General features: G+C 35.5%; 1 protein-coding gene across 2 annotated transcripts; it reads right to left on the reverse strand.

The window, feature by feature from the left end:
- Window positions 1–2,322: 2,322 nt before the first annotated feature.
- Window positions 2,323–19,897, reverse strand: LOC135687883 (uncharacterized). Of its 2 annotated transcripts, XM_089110380.1 has the most exons (7): window positions 19,776–19,897; window positions 18,386–18,579; window positions 8,571–8,669; window positions 6,594–6,716; window positions 3,800–3,922; window positions 2,869–2,991; window positions 2,323–2,519 (listed from the first exon to the last, which is right to left on the reverse strand). In XM_089110380.1, exons 2-7 carry the CDS (start codon window positions 18,462–18,464, stop codon window positions 2,338–2,340), a joined length of 729 nt encoding a protein of 242 aa, XP_088966506.1. In that variant the 5' UTR covers window positions 18,465–18,579; window positions 19,776–19,897; the 3' UTR covers window positions 2,323–2,337. The 2 variants fall into 2 exon arrangements, with proteins under 2 accessions (XP_088966506.1, XP_088966507.1); XM_089110381.1 differs by lacking the exons at window positions 2,323–2,519; window positions 2,869–2,991; window positions 19,776–19,897 and adding an exon at window positions 3,254–3,450 and having other exon boundaries at window positions 18,386–18,642.
- Window positions 19,898–20,175: the final 278 nt, after the last annotated feature.

A 20,175-nucleotide genomic window follows, 5' to 3' on the forward strand; every position in this document is an offset into this window, starting at 1 on the left:
CTTCATAACAATTTTTTGTTCTGAAAGAGTTCACACGATACTTTCTTTAATAGAAACGAACCGTTACAATTTCTGCCATCTCCTACAAAACCACTATTACATGAACAAGTGTAGTTGCCAACTGTGTTTGTACAAGACGCGTTAGAGTGACAAGTATGAGCATTGGTTGAGCATTCGTCAACATCTAAGAACAAATATGAGATACACTTAAAAATTGCCACTGTAATTAAGAAACAAAGTTCTCATAACTCTATAAAAAACATACAAAATTAGGTTTTTAATATCATCGCAATTTAAAACCAGCATAAATTGCCTAGGAGATTCAGTATATAAAGAACATGATATTTTCCAGAAAATAAGGTATAACCCCAAGTTTATATATAGGAATACCTTACATGCATTTAAAAAAGACGAAAATTAACAAAGGACACATGGCCAATACGAAACAATTCCATGATGTTTTAAACAGACGTTCATAACTCATTTTTCTTTTTCAATTGTACACGTGACATTTTGTAAGAGTAGATACAAACCTGTACAATTTCTGCCATCTCCTACAAAACCACTATTACATGAACAAGTGTAGTTGCCAACTGTGTTTGTACAAGACGCGTTAGAGTGACAAGTATGAGCATTGGTTGAGCATTCGTCAACATCTAAGAACAAATATGAGATACACTTAAAAATTGCCACTGTAATTAAGAAACAAAGTTCTCATAACTCTATAAAAAACATACAAAATTAGGTTTTTAATATCATCGCAATTTAAAACCAGCATAAATTGCCTAGGAGATTCAGTATATAAAGAACATGATATTTTCCAGAAAATAAGGTATAATCCCAAGTTTATATATAGGAATACCTTACATGCATTTAAAAAAGACGAAAATTAACAAAGGACACATGGCCAATACGAAACAATTCCATGATGTTTTAAACAGACGTTCATAACTCATTTTTCTTTTTCAATTGTACACGTGACATTTTGTAAGAGTAGATACAAACCTGTACAATTTCTGCCATCTCCTACAAAACCACTATTACATGAACAAGTGTAGTTGCCAACTGTGTTTGTACAAGAGGCGTTTGAGTGACAAGTATGAGCATTGAGTAAGCATTCCTCAACATCTAAAAACAAATATGAAATACATTTAAAATGATATCACAATTACGAATTCTATAACAGGAATTAACAAAATAAAGTTTTCAACATCATGTCAATTAAAAAACAACATGTATTCGTCAAGAGAATCAATAAAGGAAAGAACAGAACATGTTTCTACAAAATAAGGTACAAAATCAACATTGAATAAAGGAATACCTTAGAAGCATTAAAACCAACACGAAAATTACCAAAGGACACATGGGAAAAACAAAGCAATCCCAGGATTTTTTTAAACATATCTTCATAACAATTTTTTGTTCTGAAAGAGTTCACACGATACTTTCTTTAATAGAAACGAACCGTTACAATTTCTGCCATCTCCTACAAAACCACTATTACATGAACAAGTGTAGTTGCCAACTGTGTTTGTACAAGACGCGTTTGAGTGACAAGTATGAGAACTGGTTGAGCATTCGTCAACATCTAAAAACAAATATGAGATACACTTAAAAATTGCCATTGTAGAAAAGAAACAAACTTTTCATAACTCTATAAAAAACATACAAAATTAGGTTTTTAATATCATCTCAATTTAAAACCAGCATAAATTGCCTAGGAGATTCAGTATATAAAGAACATGATATTTTCCAGAAAATAAGGTATAATCCAAAGTTTATATATAGGAATACCTTATATGCAATTAAAAAAGACGAAAATTAACAAAGGACACATGGGCAACACGAAACAATGCCATGATTTTTTAAACAGACGTTTATAAATCGTTTTTGTTCTTTAATTGTACAAGTCACATTTTGTAAGAGTAGATACAGACCTGTACAATTTCTGCCATCTCCTACAAAACCACTATTACATGAACAAGTGTAGTTGCCAACTGTGTTTGTACAAGACGCGTTTGAGTGACAAGTATGCGCGTTGGTTGAGCATTCGTCAACATCTAAAAAAAATATGAAATACAGTTAAAATGATATCACAATTACGAAATCTATAACAGGAATTACCAAAATAAAGTTTTCAACATCATGTCAATTAAAAAACAACATGTATTCGTCAGGAGAGTCAGTAAAGGAAAGAACAGAACATGTTTCAAAAAAATTAAGTACAAAATCAACATTGAATAAAGGAATACCTTACAAGCATTAAAACCAACACGAAAATTACCAAAGGACACATTGGAAAAACAAAGCAATCCCAGGATTTTTTTAAACAGATCTTCATAACAATTTTTTGTTCTGAAAGATTTCACACGATACTTTCTTTAATAGAAACGAACCGTTACAATTTCTGCCATCTCCTACAAAACCACTATTACATGAACAAGTGTAGTTGCCAACTGTGTTTGTACAAGACGCGTTTGAGTGACAAGTATGAGAACTGGTTGAGCATTCGTCAACATCTAAAAACAAATATGAGATACACTTAAAAATTGCCATTGTAATTAAGAAACAAACTTTTCATAACTCTATAAAAAACATACAAAATTAGGTTTTTAATATCATCTCAATTTAAAACCAGCATAAATTGCCTAGGAGATTCAGTATATAAAGAACATGATATTTTCCAGAAAATAAGGTATAATCCCAAGTTTATATATAGGAATACCTGATATGCAATTAAAAAAGACGAAAATTAACAAAGGACACATGGGCAACACGAAACAATGCCATGATTTTTTAAACAGACGTTTATAAATCGTTTTTGTTCTTTAATTGTACAAGTCACATTTTGTAAGAGTAGATACAGACCTGTACAATTTCTGCCATCTCCTACAAAACCACTATTACATGAACAAGTGTAGTTGCCAACTGTGTTTGTACAAGACGCGTTTGAGTGACAAGTATGCGCGTTGGTTGAGCATTCGTCAACATCTAAAAAAAAAATGAAATACAGTTAAAATGATATCACAATTACGAAATCTATAACAGGAATTACCAAAATAAAGTTTTCAACATCATGTCAATTAAAAAACAACATGTATTCGTCAGGAGAGTCAGTAAAGGAAAGAACAGAACATGTTTCAAAAAAATTAGGTACAAAATCAACATTGAATAAAGGAATACCTTACAAGCATTAAAACCAACACGAAAATTACCAAAGGACACATTGGAAAAACAAAGCAATCCCAGGATTTTTTTAAACAGATCTTCATAACAATTTTTTGTTCTGAAAGATTTCACACGATACTTTCTTTAATAGAAACGAACCGTTACAATTTCTGCCATCTCCTACAAAACCACTATTACATGAACAAGTGTAGTTGCCAACTGTGTTTGTACAAGACGCGTTTGAGTGACAAGTATGAGAACTGGTTGAGCATTCGTCAACATCTAAAAACAAATATGAGATACACTTAAAAATTGCCATTGTAATTAAGAAACAAACTTTTCATAACTCTATAAAAAACATACAAAATTAGGTTTTTAATATCATCTCAATTTAAAACCAGCATAAATTGCCTAGGAGATTCAGTATATAAAGAACATGATATTTTCCAGAAAATAAGGTATAATCCCAAGTTTATATATAGGAATACCTTATATGCAATTAAAAAAGACGAAAATTAACAAAGGACACATGGGCAACACGAAACAATGCCATGATTTTTTAAACAGACGTTTATAAATCGTTTTTGTTCTTTAATTGTACAAGTCACATTTTGTAAGAGTAGATACAGACCTGTACAATTTCTGCCATCTCCTACAAAACCACTATTACATGAACAAGTGTAGTTGCCAACTGTGTTTGTACAAGACGCGTTTGAGTGACAAGTATGCGCGTTGGTTGAGCATTCGTCAACATCTAAAAAAAAAATGAAATACAGTTAAAATGATATCACAATTACGAAATCTATAACAGGAATTACCAAAATAAAGTTTTCAACATCATGTCAATTAAAAAACAACATGTATTCGTCAAGAGAATCAATAAAGGAAAGAACAGAACATGTTTCTACAAAATAAGGTACAAAATCAACATTGAATAAAGGAATACCTTACAAGCATTAAAACCAACACGAAAATTACCAAAGGACACATGGGAAAAACAAAGCAATCCCAGGATTTTTTTAAACAGATCTTCATAACAATTTTTTGTTCTGAAAGAGTTCACACGATACTTTCTTTAAAAGAAACGAACCGTTACAATTTCTGCCATCTCCTACAAAACCACTTTTACATGAACAAGTGTAGTTGCCAACTGTGTTTGTACAAGACGCGTTAGAGTGACAAGTATGAGCATTGGTTGAGCATTCGTCAACATCTAAGAACAAATATGAGATACACTTAAAAATTGCCACTGTAATTAAGAAACAAACTTCTCATAACTCTATAAAAAACATACAAAATTAGGTTTTTAATATCATCGCAATTTAAAACCAGCATAAATTGCCTAGGAGATTCAGTATATAAAGAACATGATATTTTCCAGAAAATAAGGTATAACCCCAAGTTTATATATAGGAATACCTTATATGCAATTAAAAAAGCGAAATTTAACAAAGGACACATGGCCAATACGAAACAATTCCATGATGTTTTAAACAGACGTTCATAACTCATTTTTCTTTTTCAATTGTACACGTGACATTTTGTAAGAGTAGATACAAACCTGTACAATTTCTGCCATCTCCTACAAAACCACTATTACATGAACAAGTGTAGTTGCCAACTGTGTTTGTACAAGAGGCGTTTGAGTGACAAGTATGAGCATTGAGTAAGCATTCCTCAACATCTAAAAACAAATATGAAATACATTCAAAATGATATCACAATTACGAATTCTATAACAGCAATTAACAAAATAAAGTTTTCAACATCATGTCAATTAAAAAACAACATGTATTCGTCAAGAGAATCAATAAAGGAAAGAACAGAACATGTTTCTACAAAATAAGGTACAAAATCAACATTGAATAAAGGAATACCTTACAAGCATTAAAACCAACACGAAAATTACCAAAGGACACATGGGAAAAACAAAGCAATCCCAGGATTTTTTTAAACATATCTTCATAACAATTTTTTGTTCTGAAAGAGTTCACACGATACTTTCTTTAATAGAAACGAACCGTTACAATTTCTGCCATCTCCTACAAAACCACTTTTACATGAACAAGTGTAGTTGCCAACTGTGTTTGTACAAGACGCGTTAGAGTGACAAGTATGAGCATTGGTTGAGCATTCGTCAACATCTAAGAACAAATATGAGATACACTTAAAAATTGCCACTGTAATTAAGAAACAAACTTCTCATAACTCTATAAAAAACATACAAAATTAGGTTTTTAATATCATCGCAATTTAAAACCAGCATAAATTGCCTAGGAGATTCAGTATATAAAGAACATGATATTTTCCAGAAAATAAGGTATAACCTCAAGTTTATATATAGGAATACCTTATATGCAATTAAAAAAGACGAAAATTAACAAAGGACACATGGCCAATACGAAACAATTCCATGATGTTTTAAACAGACGTTCATAACTCATTTTTCTTTTTCAATTGTACACGTGACATTTTGTAAGAGTAGATACAAACCTGTACAATTTCTGCCATCTCCTACAAAACCACTATTACATGAACAAGTGTAGTTGCCAACTGTGTTTGTACAAGAGGCGTTTGAGTGACAAGTATGAGCATTGAGTAAGCATTCCTCAACATCTAAAAACAAATATGAAATACATTCAAAATGATATCACAATTACGAATTCTATAACAGGAATTAACAAAATAAAGTTTTCAACATCATGTCAATTAAAAAACAACATGTATTCGTCAAGAGAATCAATAAAGGAAAGAACAGAACATGTTTCTACAAAATAAGGTACAAAATCAACATTGAATAAAGGAATACCTTACAAGCATTAAAACCAACACGAAAATTACCAAAGGACACATGGGAAAAACAAAGCAATCCCAGGATTTTTTTAAACATATCTTCATAACAACTTTTTGTTCTGAAAGAGTTCACACGATACTTTCTTTAATAGAAACGAACCGTTACAATTTCTGCCATCTCCTACAAAACCACTTTTACATGAACAAGTGTAGTTGCCAACTGTGTTTGTACAAGACGCGTTAGAGTGACAAGTATGAGCATTGGTTGAGCATTCGTCAACATCTAAGAACAAATATGAGATACACTTAAAAATTGCCACTGTAATTAAGAAACAAACTTCTCATAACTCTATAAAAAACATACAAAATTAGGTTTTTAATATCATCGCAATTTAAAACCAGCATAAATTGCCTAGGAGATTCAGTATATAAAGAACATGATATTTTCCAGAAAATAAGGTATAATCCCAAGTTTATATATAGGAATAACTTACTTGTATTTGAAAAAAGACAAAAATTAACAAAGGACACATGGCCAATACGAAACAATTCCATGATCTTTTAAACAGACGTTCATAACTCATTTTTGTTTTTAAATTGCACCCATGATATTTGTAAGGGTAGATACAAACCTGTACAATTTCTGCCATCTCCTACAAAACCATCATTACATGAACAAGTGTAGTTGCCAACTGTGTTTGTACAAGACGCGTTTGAGTGACAAGAATGCGCATTGGTTGAGCATTCGTCAACATCTAAAAACAAATATTAAATCCATTTAAAAAGGAAAGTTTGATTGAGAAACTAACTTTTTAAATTCTATAAAAGGAATATACACAATTAAGGTTTTGAAATCATGTCAATTAAAAAACAACATAAATTTGATTCAGTATAGATGAAATCATATGATGTTTCTAGAAAATTAGGTACAATGTAAACTTTAGAGATAGGACTACTTTAGATGCATTTAAACGAACACGAGAAGTAACAGAAGACACATCGCCACAACTAAGTAACTCCATGATTTTGTTAAAGAGAGGTTTTATATGCCAATGGGGGGACGTTTGAGGAAGGTCACGGCGTCCTCTGTCCTCCCAGAAACTGCAAAACTCCAAAATGTTGGTGATGAAGCAGGGAGCTCAGCGTTAATTAGGAAGTTTGTCGAGCTTTCAATCTGCGATTCATTTATTTTGTTGGTCATCGTTGGTCATAGTTATGTTTTTATTGCAAATAACTTGCGATAAATAGCAAGCTAACAGCTATAATTTGCCAATAAATAGAAATCTCAAAGATGCCGGGAATCGAACATTTCAGACTTTATCTTACTATAGCGTGTTTGTAGCCTACAGTATATCATTTCTCCTTCAAAATCATACATTCCACATTAAAACTGGAGAGGGAGGGAGTTACTTTTCAAAGGAAAGAGAAGATATAAACTTTCATTGAAAAGTCTCAACTATTTTTGACCGAGATTGCAGCTAGAAGCCATCTTAGCTTTACGAATGCAATGTTCGTCACATGACATTCCTATACACACTACCATAGTACATACCGCACTATACTACACTAAGAACAATTATTTTCTACAAGGGAATTTACTTTTTTGCGGAAATTGTTTTTTCACTGATAAACTATTCGTTTCACTGAGATAGGTCTGGACGTTTTGTGAAAATATATATATTTGAGCAGAAAGTACTGGAGAAACTTCAAGTATTTACAGTATTTGGCATAGTTAGCCATGCAAGTCTTTAAAATTCTTATAAAATTTTTAAAATTGAAATTATTGTTATGAGCTCAAAAGAATCTGTAAAACTAGTTGGTCACATTTTACTGAATGCCCCCCCCCCCCCCTCAAGCTATATTGTCTAGGCACATCACTGATCGATGAAGACCATGAAACAAACACAGTAGACTTGGGTTATACTGACAACATATGTTGCTTGAAAACTTATGAAGTTTTCCCAAGAAAATATTAGTCAATCCAATACCGGGACATTCCATGTCAAGTGGGACCAAAAAATTGCATGTCATAGATGTCATAGTTTTTTTGACATTGATGTCATAGATTTCCTTCAAAATTTGCATATACATTCACATTCACACTCTAACAGCATGGGCTTCTCATAACTCTAATTTTCCGCTAATCATGCCCACTCAAAGATTCATTTTTAAGGTCATTTTTGGACTAGATGTGATATTTTCATGAGAAAACATATTAGAATAGAGAAAAATCAAAATGGCGGATTTATGAAATTTCAGCAGAAAAACTCACATATTCAAATTGCTTTATTTTAGGAACCAAATGAGATATTTGACTGACATTTTCAATTTTTGTCTATCTAGTGGTGTTGTCTGCTCATACAAAAATGGAAAAAAATCTGTGACCATGAGATATAACCAGTAGTGTAATTTTAGGGAAAGTGACTGTTAGCAGAGACAACTGTACAAACAAATTGTGTTAAATATCACCAGAAACAAAGACTGATGCTTAAATGCTAAATATCAATAAAGGAAACCTGTATGAAATATGTAAATATATTGTCTGGAAAGCAATAAAAAAATTTTAATTTAAAAGAAAATTTTGATATTAGCAATAAAGGTATAGTGACCTGAGCAGAATGTCCCGTTTCCTGAAAATCCTAAATTGCATTCACAAGTTCCATTGTTACAATATGCACTGGAATGACACTCATCTGTACAATTTTGGGCTGAAAAGTAATTATGCAATTGATTAAAATTGTTTCAAGTCACATGTTCAAAAAATTATAACTCTAATAGCAGACCAAGCTGTTTGTTGACTATATTATAAACTAAAAATGTTTACAAGTTTTTACAGGTAACACATCAAAGTATTCTATAATTATGTATTATATTATTGGTTACAAAGACATGTATGGATCTCTTTAAACAGTATAATCTAGCAAACATTTTAATAATGATGGCAAACTCCTAAATGATAAAAATATCTAAAAAGAAATGCAAATAGTACAAATGTGTGTAATATGAGACAAAACAATACCAAAAAAGATCATTGAACTCGCCACCCCAAAAACTTGCCCAAAAACTATTGAATACTCATGGTGACTAAAATGACAAGAAAGGTGACCAACCAGCTAGTCGGAAAAGGGAAGGAGTGGTGATAAAAATTTATACACTTGTTTTCTGTATATTTAAATGTCATGATCTATGATATCACTGTCACTGAACGCAAATAGATCATGGGGTGGATTAGGACTTAGATTACCTGTCATTTATTCAGCAAGGTAACATGAAAAGGCTATAAAGTGGCTGAAAAAAACTATCAACGAGCTAAATTTGAAAGTTGATAAACCTTGACAGAAAATTGAAAAACAAATCATTCTTAAAAACAGGCATACTTTCTAAATAGAAACAAATTTAGGTAAAATGAGGTATTGGGGCACTTCCAAATGGCCATTTGGCCATTATTTGGAGGTGGCTGCTGCGCAGAGATTTTTAAGAAGGTGTGACCATTGCACAGATGTGACTGTTATTACAGGTCTCACTATACTTACAATATGAAATCCTATTTAAAACTTAGAAATAGTATAAATGAAAAATCCCCAAAACCCTAAATAGTGCTAGGGGGCAGAGAAAGACACATTTTTTCAAGGGCCAACCCTCCACTTCCCATAATTGATATTGGTGCTTTTTGCATATTCAGGGCTATGCAATACCCTTAGGTAACAACATTATCAACATAATGCATCCAGTCTTGGTGATCTGCTACATTGAAGATGATTTGTCATAAACTCATTGGATTGCTAGGTCAAAATCTGTATACTCAAAAAGACCAAATGATCACAAAAGTTCCGAAGAGAAGGAATTCTTCATTTTACCAGAGGGAGTCTCTTGTCATTTCCTCAATTATTTTCTTCATACATTATTATTTTGTTTATCTGTTTTGATTGGCCTTGAAGAGTATGTACATTTTGCATGCAAACTGGGCCCTATTTGTCCTGATATCCCTTCCAAAAATTGTATATAATATGTGCCCCTGCATGGGAAGCAAATCTTAAGGTGCTCAAATTTCCATTCATTGACAGCTCTATCAGTTTTACCTTCCTTTAATTTAAGATAATGAAAGTAGAGGGCTTATTAAATAATTTATCTCCCACTTGCCTTCACAATTACTTCACACCAAAACTCACCCGTTCACACAGGATTGTAACTCATCAAACAGCTAGAGGTGGTCTTTTCAAATCTATCAAAAATACTTCTGCATATGGTTTTCAAACAATTCAGTACTTTGGCTCCAAGCTTTGGGATACTCTTCTATTATTCATTCGTGTTGCTAGCTCCGTTTCAGTTTTGATCAGAACTGAAGGCATACCTTGTCACCAACAACCACATCCATCAAAATTCCTATTCATAATTCCTATAAGTTGGAACTTACTTATACCTGCCATCATTTCTAATGCATATCTGGTTTATCGTTGTTGTTGCTTTTTAAAATTTCTTGCTCTAGTGGGGAGCCCAACAATCATGTAAATTATTTCTGCTTTCGTAGTAGTGTTTTCTCTTTATTATTGTTTGGTTTTTCTTGTTTAATTAGTAGTTGTACAGTATATAATTATGTAGAATTGTATTTAGGATTGATTGATAAATGAACGGAACTTGAAAATTGAATGGAGAATGACGGCTCGCAGAATAAGAAATTACAGAATTATTCTCATCTGGTCTAGATTTCATGTCAGCTTTCGACGAGATCTCAGGACTGCATGTAAAAGTGCACTTTGTGACTGTGGTGTGCTAGAGTGCATTCGTAATTTGCTAGACTGCTAAATTGCACAAATTTCTCTGGAGTGCAGCTGCCATGGAATCCATACTTGTTTCTAATTCTGAAACAGAACCTCACATCAATACTTATAGGAGCCATTTAAAATGGCCGCCAAAACAGACTTGGCCTTACTGCGCAGCGCATAAGACATCTAGCGCCTTCGCAGCTTCTGTGTCATTTTCGTATTTCTTTTCGTACTTCTCTGTGTCGTTTTCGTAAATGACACGGACTTGGTCATTTCGTGTGATACTTATTTATTATATCTGGGTTTGTTCTCTTAGTAATGGACTATTTACACTCTGCCGTTTTGAACGAGGTATAATACTTATAAATTTCAGGCACCACGGAGCGTAGAGAAAAATGGTTTCTAAAAGAGTAGGGTGGACCAAAACCATGAAAAGAGGTTTTACTGGTTGTTCGTTTCTTAATACTTTGCATTTTTGCAAAAAATACCTTAGATTTGCTTTCATTTCCGCCAGAACTTATTCAAACCGTCTGCTATGCCAGGAAACCATGGAACACAGATTATCTACTTGTAGTAATAGATCGTTAAGCCGAAAACCCACTCCGGAAAATGATCCGCGGATGGGATCAGATCGTGTTGTTCTTTCGACCCGCGGATCGTTTCAAATTGGAATGCACGTTGACATTATCTCCACGGGATCTTGCCTCATGACGCAAGTGCTCTTTTGTTCAAAAAGTTCTAATTCGATTTTGATTTCGAAAATGATTTCAACTTTTTTTCGATCCGTTTTGATCCGTCGCGGATCAGTCATGTGACCATTTTTGCATTCAAAGCGCTTGCGCAACACAAAATCTGATCCGATCCGCAGATCATTTTCCAGCGTGGGTTTTCGGCTTTAGTCGCGGTATCTTGGAATAGAGATTGTCCTGAAATAGAGGTTATCCGTTCAACAAAAGCATCCGCGGTGATTCCAAAGCTTGACAAGATATTCTCTCCACAAATATTAAAATCGGACAATGGTCCACCGTTTAGCAGTTGCGAATTCACCATGCATTAAAGCATCGGGAATTGTACACAGTCCTGATACACCATGCTGGCCCAAGGACCGCGGAGAATATCACAGATTGAGGGGGCTGAATAATTGGGGGGGGGTGAACGTGCTACAAACCAAGGCGACTTTTGGTATGATTTGGTACGATACATTTTGGAAATTATTGGAGGGCTAAAGTGCCAGGTTGTGGAAGGGAGCAGAGGCAAGAGCTAATCGATTCTCGCTGCAGTACCGCACCACTACACACACTGTCGCAAAGGTTGCGCCATGCGAGTTATTGTTTAATCGGAAACAATAATTGAGAATTGTTTAATCGAGTCATTGTTTACAAAGACAACTTCCCATTATTGACAACAAATTGGTGATAGACAGACACAAAGAAGCCAGGGAAATTGAAGAAAAGAGTCAATCAAATCATAAACAATGTGCAGACAATAGAAGAAATGCTACAAAAAGCACGATTATAGTTGGCCATACAGTAATTGTCAAACAACAACGAAAAGCAAGCTGTCTACACGGTTTAATGAGACTCCATATGTTGTTATCAGCAGAAAATACAATCGTGTAGTTGCAGAAAATGGTAAAGTATGAAAAAATTCTACAGATGAAAAAGTACAGATTCAGAAGATGAAGAATACAGGTCAAGAGCAGTAAATAATGATAGCCAAAGGAAAGAGCAAGACCAGGAAAATGAAGCCCGACAACAGGTACCGCGGAGCAGGGGAGCTGGGCGCCCCACTTTTTGTGAAAAATAAAAATATATAACGAAGTCATATATTTGCGATGCCTGGACAAGACCAGCCAAGAAGACAACGACGTCCACCAGTAAGGTTTGGTCACCCCATTACTTCGCAGCTGGTAAGGTGAACATTAAAGGGCCTCTCCGGCCAAATTTTGCACTTGCATTTTATGGGCTGATCTAAAGGAGTTGAACCTGCTGATCACGAATTCGTTATTTGTTTCTCGATATTTTTAACAGTTTGTGAGATATAAGCTCTTGCATTTCGATATTTGAATTGAATTAACCGACAACAATTTTTCGGTTTGGTGACACTGTGACGCAATTTTGACATCACAGTGTATTTCGTTAGTCTCGCCTCAAACCGAATCGAACATCGGCGATTCGCAAATTGAACACTGCTAGTAACTCTCAGTTCTGTTCCACCGGCTTTTAGTTTGAGCATTTGAATCATTTTCTTTGATTGACATTTATCTAATTTGTTTACATATATGTTTACTCTTTTAAAAAGAGGGGGTGATGTAATAGTGTACTTATTTACCATTATTGAGATGGCCCTTATCATAATGGACTTATTATAAAGATCTCGTATGCATATAACCTTTTACTTTTTTAGATTGAGTTGAATTGTGATTTTAGTTGTTGGAATGCTGCGTTACAGTTGTGTCGAAGTACACTCTTTTTTATAAGAACAATTCTATAAGAACACGGGCCTCAAAAATGGTCAGAAGTTAAGAACAAATTAAGAACAAGCTGGGGCTGAACTACTGTAAGATGCAATTTTGAACAACGTTTTATTTCAAAAACGAGGATTTTTAGCCATGTTGGTGTGCTTTTTCGGTGAATATTCAAACTTATCGGCAAATGAAGGTTGTCTCACTCACTTTCTTGGCAAATGAGGCCTAAAAAGCTCCTTAGAGTGAAGCTAGCAATCGCTCTGCTTACATTCTATTAATTTAAGAACACAACAAATTAAGAACCATTCAGCCTCAGATTTTCGTAAAAATTGAGAACAGTCAGCCTGAACTTAAATCTACTGGTTCTTATAAAAAGGAGTGTATAATCAGGTTGCATCCTCCTGCATGAAATATAATACCTCTGTGGAAAAACTTCCAAGAATTTCTGACTGTGACTCAGCAGCTCAGTTTACATCCACAGCTCAGTCTACATCCACAGCTCAGTCTACTTCGCACGTAGCTCCGTCTACGTTAGTTGCAGGTCGACCTGCTTTTTTGACAGCTCACCCTGTACAGGGGCGTCACTTGAGAGGGGTATGGGGGATGGTTCACTCCCAACTACGAAAGTAGGACCTTTTCGCAGGGCAAAACGGATTTTTACAGGGCAAATGTTTTCTACCAACGGATCTCTTTTGTTGTTTTTCTTATGTAACTGTAACAAAAAAATAGGCTATGCTTGTAATTTGTCTACTCCAAAAATAAAATGATACAGACTACCAGTGACACGAAGTAGAAATTGCCAGCGTGATCTTGGGCTGAGTGGAATTTATTTCTAAATTGATTCTGATTTCCTTTCACCTGAGTGTTACACCCATTTCTACGGTTACACCCTTGGTTGATATTTGTGTCTTATTTAATACCATACTGAAAAGACAAGCACCGCTTGCCAGAAAACTAGGACACTGTAAACGGGGCTATTTGGGTCAAAATTTGATGGAATGGTTTGCATATTTGGGTCTTAATTTGCTTTGACTGTAACCAGAAGCGTCAATTTAAGAAGGGAGTCGACTATAAACGGTTTTAATATCTATTTTTGTGGATGATATAGGGTGTATTGTATATATTGATGTAGGTTTTCAAGCTTGTGTTTGCCAGGTGAAGATTATGTCATCGACAAATCTTGTCCAAAATATTCGACTACACCCCATCGCGGCATTGCTCAAAATATGCTGTCATGAATATGTTGGCATAATTTGGGGCAAAGGGTTGCGGTGCCTTAAGGGGGGAGGGGTTAATAACATTTACCAATACACTCTTCTTTATAAGAGCCAGTAAATTGAAGTTCAGGCTGGTTGTTCTTAACTTTTTTCGAAAATCTGAGGCTGAATTTTTCTTAACTTGTTCTTAAATTTATAGGGTATAAACAGTGCGATTGTTAGTTTTTGGCTCTAGGGAGGTGTCCAGGTCTCATTTGCCAACAAAGTGCGTGAGAAAACCTATCTAGCCCGGACAAAAATAATATAAAGCTGAAATTTGGCACTGATGTTCTATGCTATGTTGGAAATGACCAGCAAAAAAGCCCCATCGATTGGACATTGGGAATTCCTTAGTTAGGCACATCCCATAATGGCGCAACTATCAGCAGGGGTTCAAGTTTTGATGTTGCTAAAACCACATAGTATTCACATCTTTTGAAAGAGAGTTTCATCCTGAAAAACTCTTATTTAACATACATACCCTTAGAATATGCAAATAAGTGGGGATTAGGCAAAACAAAGCGGGACGAGTGAATATTGAAAAGCGCGCGAAAAAATTGCTGATCCTCTTGCTGAATATTTTCATTTCAATTTGCAACTTCTATAGATGAAAAACCATTTAGTGTGCGAATGAAATAAAGTATGATAATATTCTTGCTTTGCAACGAGTGAAGTTCCATCTGTAGCAGGCAGGTTTGACCAGAGGTCAGTGGCGGCGCGCACTGAAAAAAGTTGGTTATATTCTACAAAATATGGGTGTGGCATGCTGAGGGCCACACCACAATTTAACTTTTGTAATGAAAGAAAGAAGATTCATCAATTCAAAAGATCCGAAAAAAATATAACACAGTTTGTTAACTTAGTGTATGAAACTATGACATTTTTGTTATTTATGAGAAAATTTTTCATTGTTGCACTGATTAGTCCCTGAAATCTGGTCACAATATTTCACACGAAAGTTGGTGAGAAACTCCGGTATGGTCTAAGCCGGTCTAGGCCCAGACGAAAGGGGTGCGCATGAAGGGGCGCAGTTTATTAGTGGTCATAGATAGACCATTTGAGCAGAAGAACTTCACCGCACCATGCTCTCAGTCAAAAGCCGCTGCTATTTTTAGGGTTCTAGAATCGCGGTTCTAGTATTGCTCCAAGTTGGAAGTGCAAAGACCGTCACGGATCACATTTGGTATCCAGTGTCTGGATTCCAGATAAAAGTAGATCAATGTTGTTATTCAAAATAATCACAGACAATCAGTTAACTTATATTAACTTGGGTGTTGCTCCTGTGTGATACGACTCTGTGCTGAAAGGAGCGAAAACCTTTAGATACTCCCCAACGATAACACCGCCTCGCAATTCTTTCCATCTTTATGAAACCTTCGTCAAAATCTTAGATTCAACTAATGTAAATTCACAGATACTCTTTTTATTGATTAAGGGAGATTCAAAACTATCAACGTCAGAACTCACAAGGCTAAAACCAGGGGCGGACTGGCTCCAAATCTAGGGCCCGGGCAAATTCGTCGAGAAAGGACCCCGAAATTCAAATTAAGTTTACGGGTATCATTGAAGTCTTTAGTGGAACACTTTTACAGCTGGCTTAAAAGGCTATTGGAATATTGCTATTAGTTTTCCTTGATTTACATCGCATAGCTAAAGAAACGCCAGATTCATCACAGTGGAGCCACATTAAAAAAGAAATGGATTTAATACCGTATCATACAAATGTACCCAAATATGGAACTCAGTTCCAAACCAAATAAAATACTCAACAACTTTACAAACATTCAAGAAAAACCTCCAAATTTTCATCGTTCAATTGTACTTGTGATCTTTGCAAGGAATACGTATGCAACATCTGTTATACCTAATTTACATTATATCTAGCGTTGGTAATTCAAATTAATTGGTTTAAACTAGCTTCTAGTTTGTCTGGGGCTGGCATGAATTTGCTAGAATTTGTTAGAATACTTCTAGTTTGTTGTCTGGATTTCAGGCTAGCAATATGAAAGCGTCAGTAGCATAGGCAGGGCTGGCGAAACGTTCTTGGAAGGTGGTAATGAGGGGGGGGGGGTAAAGTGTTTAGATTGCTCCGGGGTTTACTAAAGGTCACCACCATGGTTAGGAATTTTGGCCGAATTCAAGAAAAAGTTTGGATTGGGCAGTAAATGCATCTAAAATATTTACAACATCAATTTCGACTAAAGGAGGATCCGTGATTATACAGCCACGTAGCTGCAGGGGGCACGGGGGGCTGTTTGTTATATATCTGTTTTCTTGGTATAAAGCCTGCCCCCCTCAGGTATGGTTCTTGCTCGAGTTTGCCCCCCCCCCCCTCTAGGCCGACACCTACAGCTACGCGGTTGATATTATATGGTTTTAGCGACATCAAAATTTGAACCCCTGTTGATCAGTGCGCCGTTATGGGATTTGCCCAAATAACGAATTCCCAATCGATGGGGCTTTTTTCTGGTTATTCCCAGTATAGTATGAAACCTATGTGCCAAATTTCAGCTTTATATTGTTTTTGTCCGGGTAAAATCGTAATTCCATTACACTATATGGTGCTATATTCAACATTAGTTTTGATGTAATCAGTGATGGTTTATTATTCGTAATGGGACATGGTGAAGCAAGTCTCATATTCCTAAAATAAGGCTTCTTTTCTGCAAAAATGCCCTTTTACCAGATTTTAAAGGGCCGGTGGGCCAGTCCGCCACTGTTCATAGACCAACGATTTGGTATTAGAATCAGGCAAAAAGTTCCATGATTACCGTGCTAGCAAATTCTAACTTGTGTAGGTTTAATGGAAGGGTTAATTAGTTTACACTCTTCTTTTGTAAGAACAATTTTGCAAGAAAATGAGTCCCAAAATTGGTCAAAAGTAAAGAACCAATTTAAAATAAGCTGAGGCTGAGGTACCGTAAAATGTTATTTTGAATAAGTTGTGAAATCCTCTTGATAATTCCATCTCGAAGAGTTTTTAGCGATCTAGGGGTGCTTTGTAGGTGAATGTTGAGCTGGCCTTGAGCTACTCTGGGTACCAGGGCTTCAGAATGTTAAAGGATGAAGAACGGGGAAAGGAATTGCGAAGCTTCTGGCACCCAGGGTAAACTTGAGCACAATAGAAAGCGATCGCACTGCCTACACATTCTAATAATAATAGCGATCTAATAATTCAAGGAAAAATAAGAACAATTTAGCCTAATAGTTGTGGAAAAATTAATAAAAGACAGCCACAGAACTTCAATTTATTGGTTTCTATAAGAAATGAGTCTATAAGGTTTAGCGAGAATAGTGGAATCAAAATCGAACGTATCTCTTATTTTGATTAATTAGTAGAGGAATAATCCGACGACCGCTCAAGCGGCAAAAGCGGTAGCCTGGATCCGCCCCTGTTAAATGCTAGATTATTCTATTTGTAGCCCCAATATCTCAATTTATAGTTCAACCAGCTCTGATCTTCAAGGTCCCACAAAGGAATAAAACGAGCTTTTCTTAGCAACGTCGATACGTCGTTCAATGGCCTCCCTATGAAAGCTAGGCGAAAACTTGCACTTTAAAATGTTTCATAAAACTGTTTGGTAATTCTGTCTCATACCGCTCGTGTTTCAACAGAGTTAACTACCGCTTGTTCTTAACCGAGCGATATGATGATAAAAGCATTGTATTGCAATCCTGTCAGGTTTCAAGCGAAAAACAGTGAGGACGCGAGTTAAAAGGATTCTCACCCACACAGCGCTTTTTCAAAAAGGTGCGACCTATTTATGACTTTTCGTCAATAACCGCTTCGCTTCCAGCAGAGTCTTTGCTTCCAGAAGACTTTCCAGATAATACAGCTACGATATCATAGTTGCTTGCTTGATCATAGTTGCTATAAAAAAATGCCCTGTCGAAGAATATTCCCCGTTTTGTAATACTTTTGATAGAATTTTACTTACCGTTTGCCTTCCAGGAAGCGAACATCAAGATACCAGTTAAGATTAGAATAATCGAGCCAGCTCGATTCATCCGACTCATTTTGAATATCACGGACTTCTGTTATCTGTCATCGAAAATAAATTCTTGTTTTACTTCTTTATGAAACACGACAAGCTCTTTTCCTGAAAAAGTTGCTGTGACATTGCCGAGAGGCCTAAATTGAATCGAAGAAAGAGTGCATCAAAGCGTGTCCCAAAAATGCATGAGAGAATCAGAACAGTGAATAAAGCGAATTGTGTTGGTTACAGAGAAAAAGCTACATAGTGTTTAAATATGCAGCACAACAAAAGGAATGTTAATACTTTTGGTGAAATCGGATATTATCTTAAACGCCGATGTTTTCGATGGGTTATTGTAGTAGAACTATCAAAGGGCAGCTTGGAAAACGAGCAACCAGATAACTTTTGTAGCGCCCACGGTAAACAAGTCGCTATTACAACAATAGTGACAGTTTCCATGCGGGTGAAAGCATTGAACGGTGTTGATGAACCGCTCTGCCGAGAAGCTCCCAGCACTTCTCCCGTCTTTATAGATAAGGAATCTTGTAGCTGAATTTTGTAAGAAAAGGCTAGGTTTTTGAGGTATAAAGATTTCACTGAAAAACTTTAGCTTTTTCCGCGCTAGCATCCGCGCGACAAGTTCGGATCCGCGCGCTGTTCATGTAATGAGCCAAATCAGGCTTGAATCGTTCATTATAAATGACTCACCTTAAAAGAATTTTCCGTTTCCGATACTTATATTATAATGAAAAGAACTATTTAATCGGACAGGATCGAATATGGACGTGGGAAGTTAAAGCAAGTACGATCTGCTACATTTGAAGCACTATTGTCACTACACTATCTAACTTTTCAACATGTAACATGGAATGCCCAGTTATTCTACTGTTCTTTTCTGTGGGAATAACAAGCAGAAAATGATCTGACTCGAATTCAAGTCAACTGGTTTGAGATTGCGGTGAAGGCGGTTTTAAACTGAGATCGGTTAAATTTCAGCTCAGCATACTATGGACAGAGTTTTAAGAATATAATAAACATCTTTAGATGAAGTGAAGTATTACGCCGAGAAGAAACGATTTTTCCTATTTGCAGGGCCGTCGGAAGCAGGGTGGGAAGGCTTGGGCCTAGAGCCCCCAACCCCAATAGTTATCAAATTGTACTATATTTTCTTTATAAGGGGGTACCAGGTATTTTGGCGTGATTGTATGATCAGCATATTTCCGATGCGTGAATTCGTGAAAAAAAATTTGTGCGTGAAAAGACATTCGCGCGTGACCTGAGAATTAACCTTTTCATGGCATGATTGCGTATAAATGATTACTGCAAACAAATTTCGAAATGGAGTGCTTACTTTTCTAACAGCAGAAGGTCTTGGTTTCGGGCACGAGGCCAGATAAATGTCTCCAGTATTCAGAAATTCCAATGCCGACTGCTCTGCCAACAGGAAGCTAATATCAAAATATTGTCATGATCGCGGATCACTTAGCAGAAAAGATCTTGTTAAAGATTCAAGAAATTGCTCGTATTGGATAGCTATTAAATATTACTCAACGGACCGGCGATATAGTACATATATGGCCCCAAACCTTTTGCATTTAATTTTATCTTTCAGTACTTGTTTTTAAATTGGTGCGGCAGTGAGGCAGCGCACTGTCAGCACAGCAGCCTCTTATAACGGAAACAGAAAGCAACCCTGATTACCCTGATGTAATCTACCAAGACGACGATGTTTATTGCTGAAGATCAAGAAA

The sequence above is a fragment of the Rhopilema esculentum genome, chromosome 10 (assembly GCF_057945365.1).
Source record: "Rhopilema esculentum isolate cy_ngs chromosome 10, ASM5794536v1, whole genome shotgun sequence".
Lineage (NCBI taxonomy): Eukaryota > Metazoa > Cnidaria > Scyphozoa > Rhizostomeae > Rhizostomatidae > Rhopilema > Rhopilema esculentum.

Excerpts from the sequence above, each read along its gene's own strand:
- LOC135687883 (XM_089110380.1), bottom strand. The coding sequence starts at position 18,464 with ATGAGTCGGATGAATCGAGCTGGCTCGATTATTCTAATCTTAACTGGT. Across the intron at positions 8,670-18,385 it reads CGCTTCCTGGAAGGCAAACG|CCCAAAATTGTACAGATGAG; the intron begins GTAAGTAAAATT and ends ATTACTTTTCAG. Across the intron at positions 3,923-6,593 it reads AGATGGCAGAAATTGTACAG|ATGTTGACGAATGCTCAACC; the intron begins GTTTGTATCTAC and ends TTTTTTTTTTAG.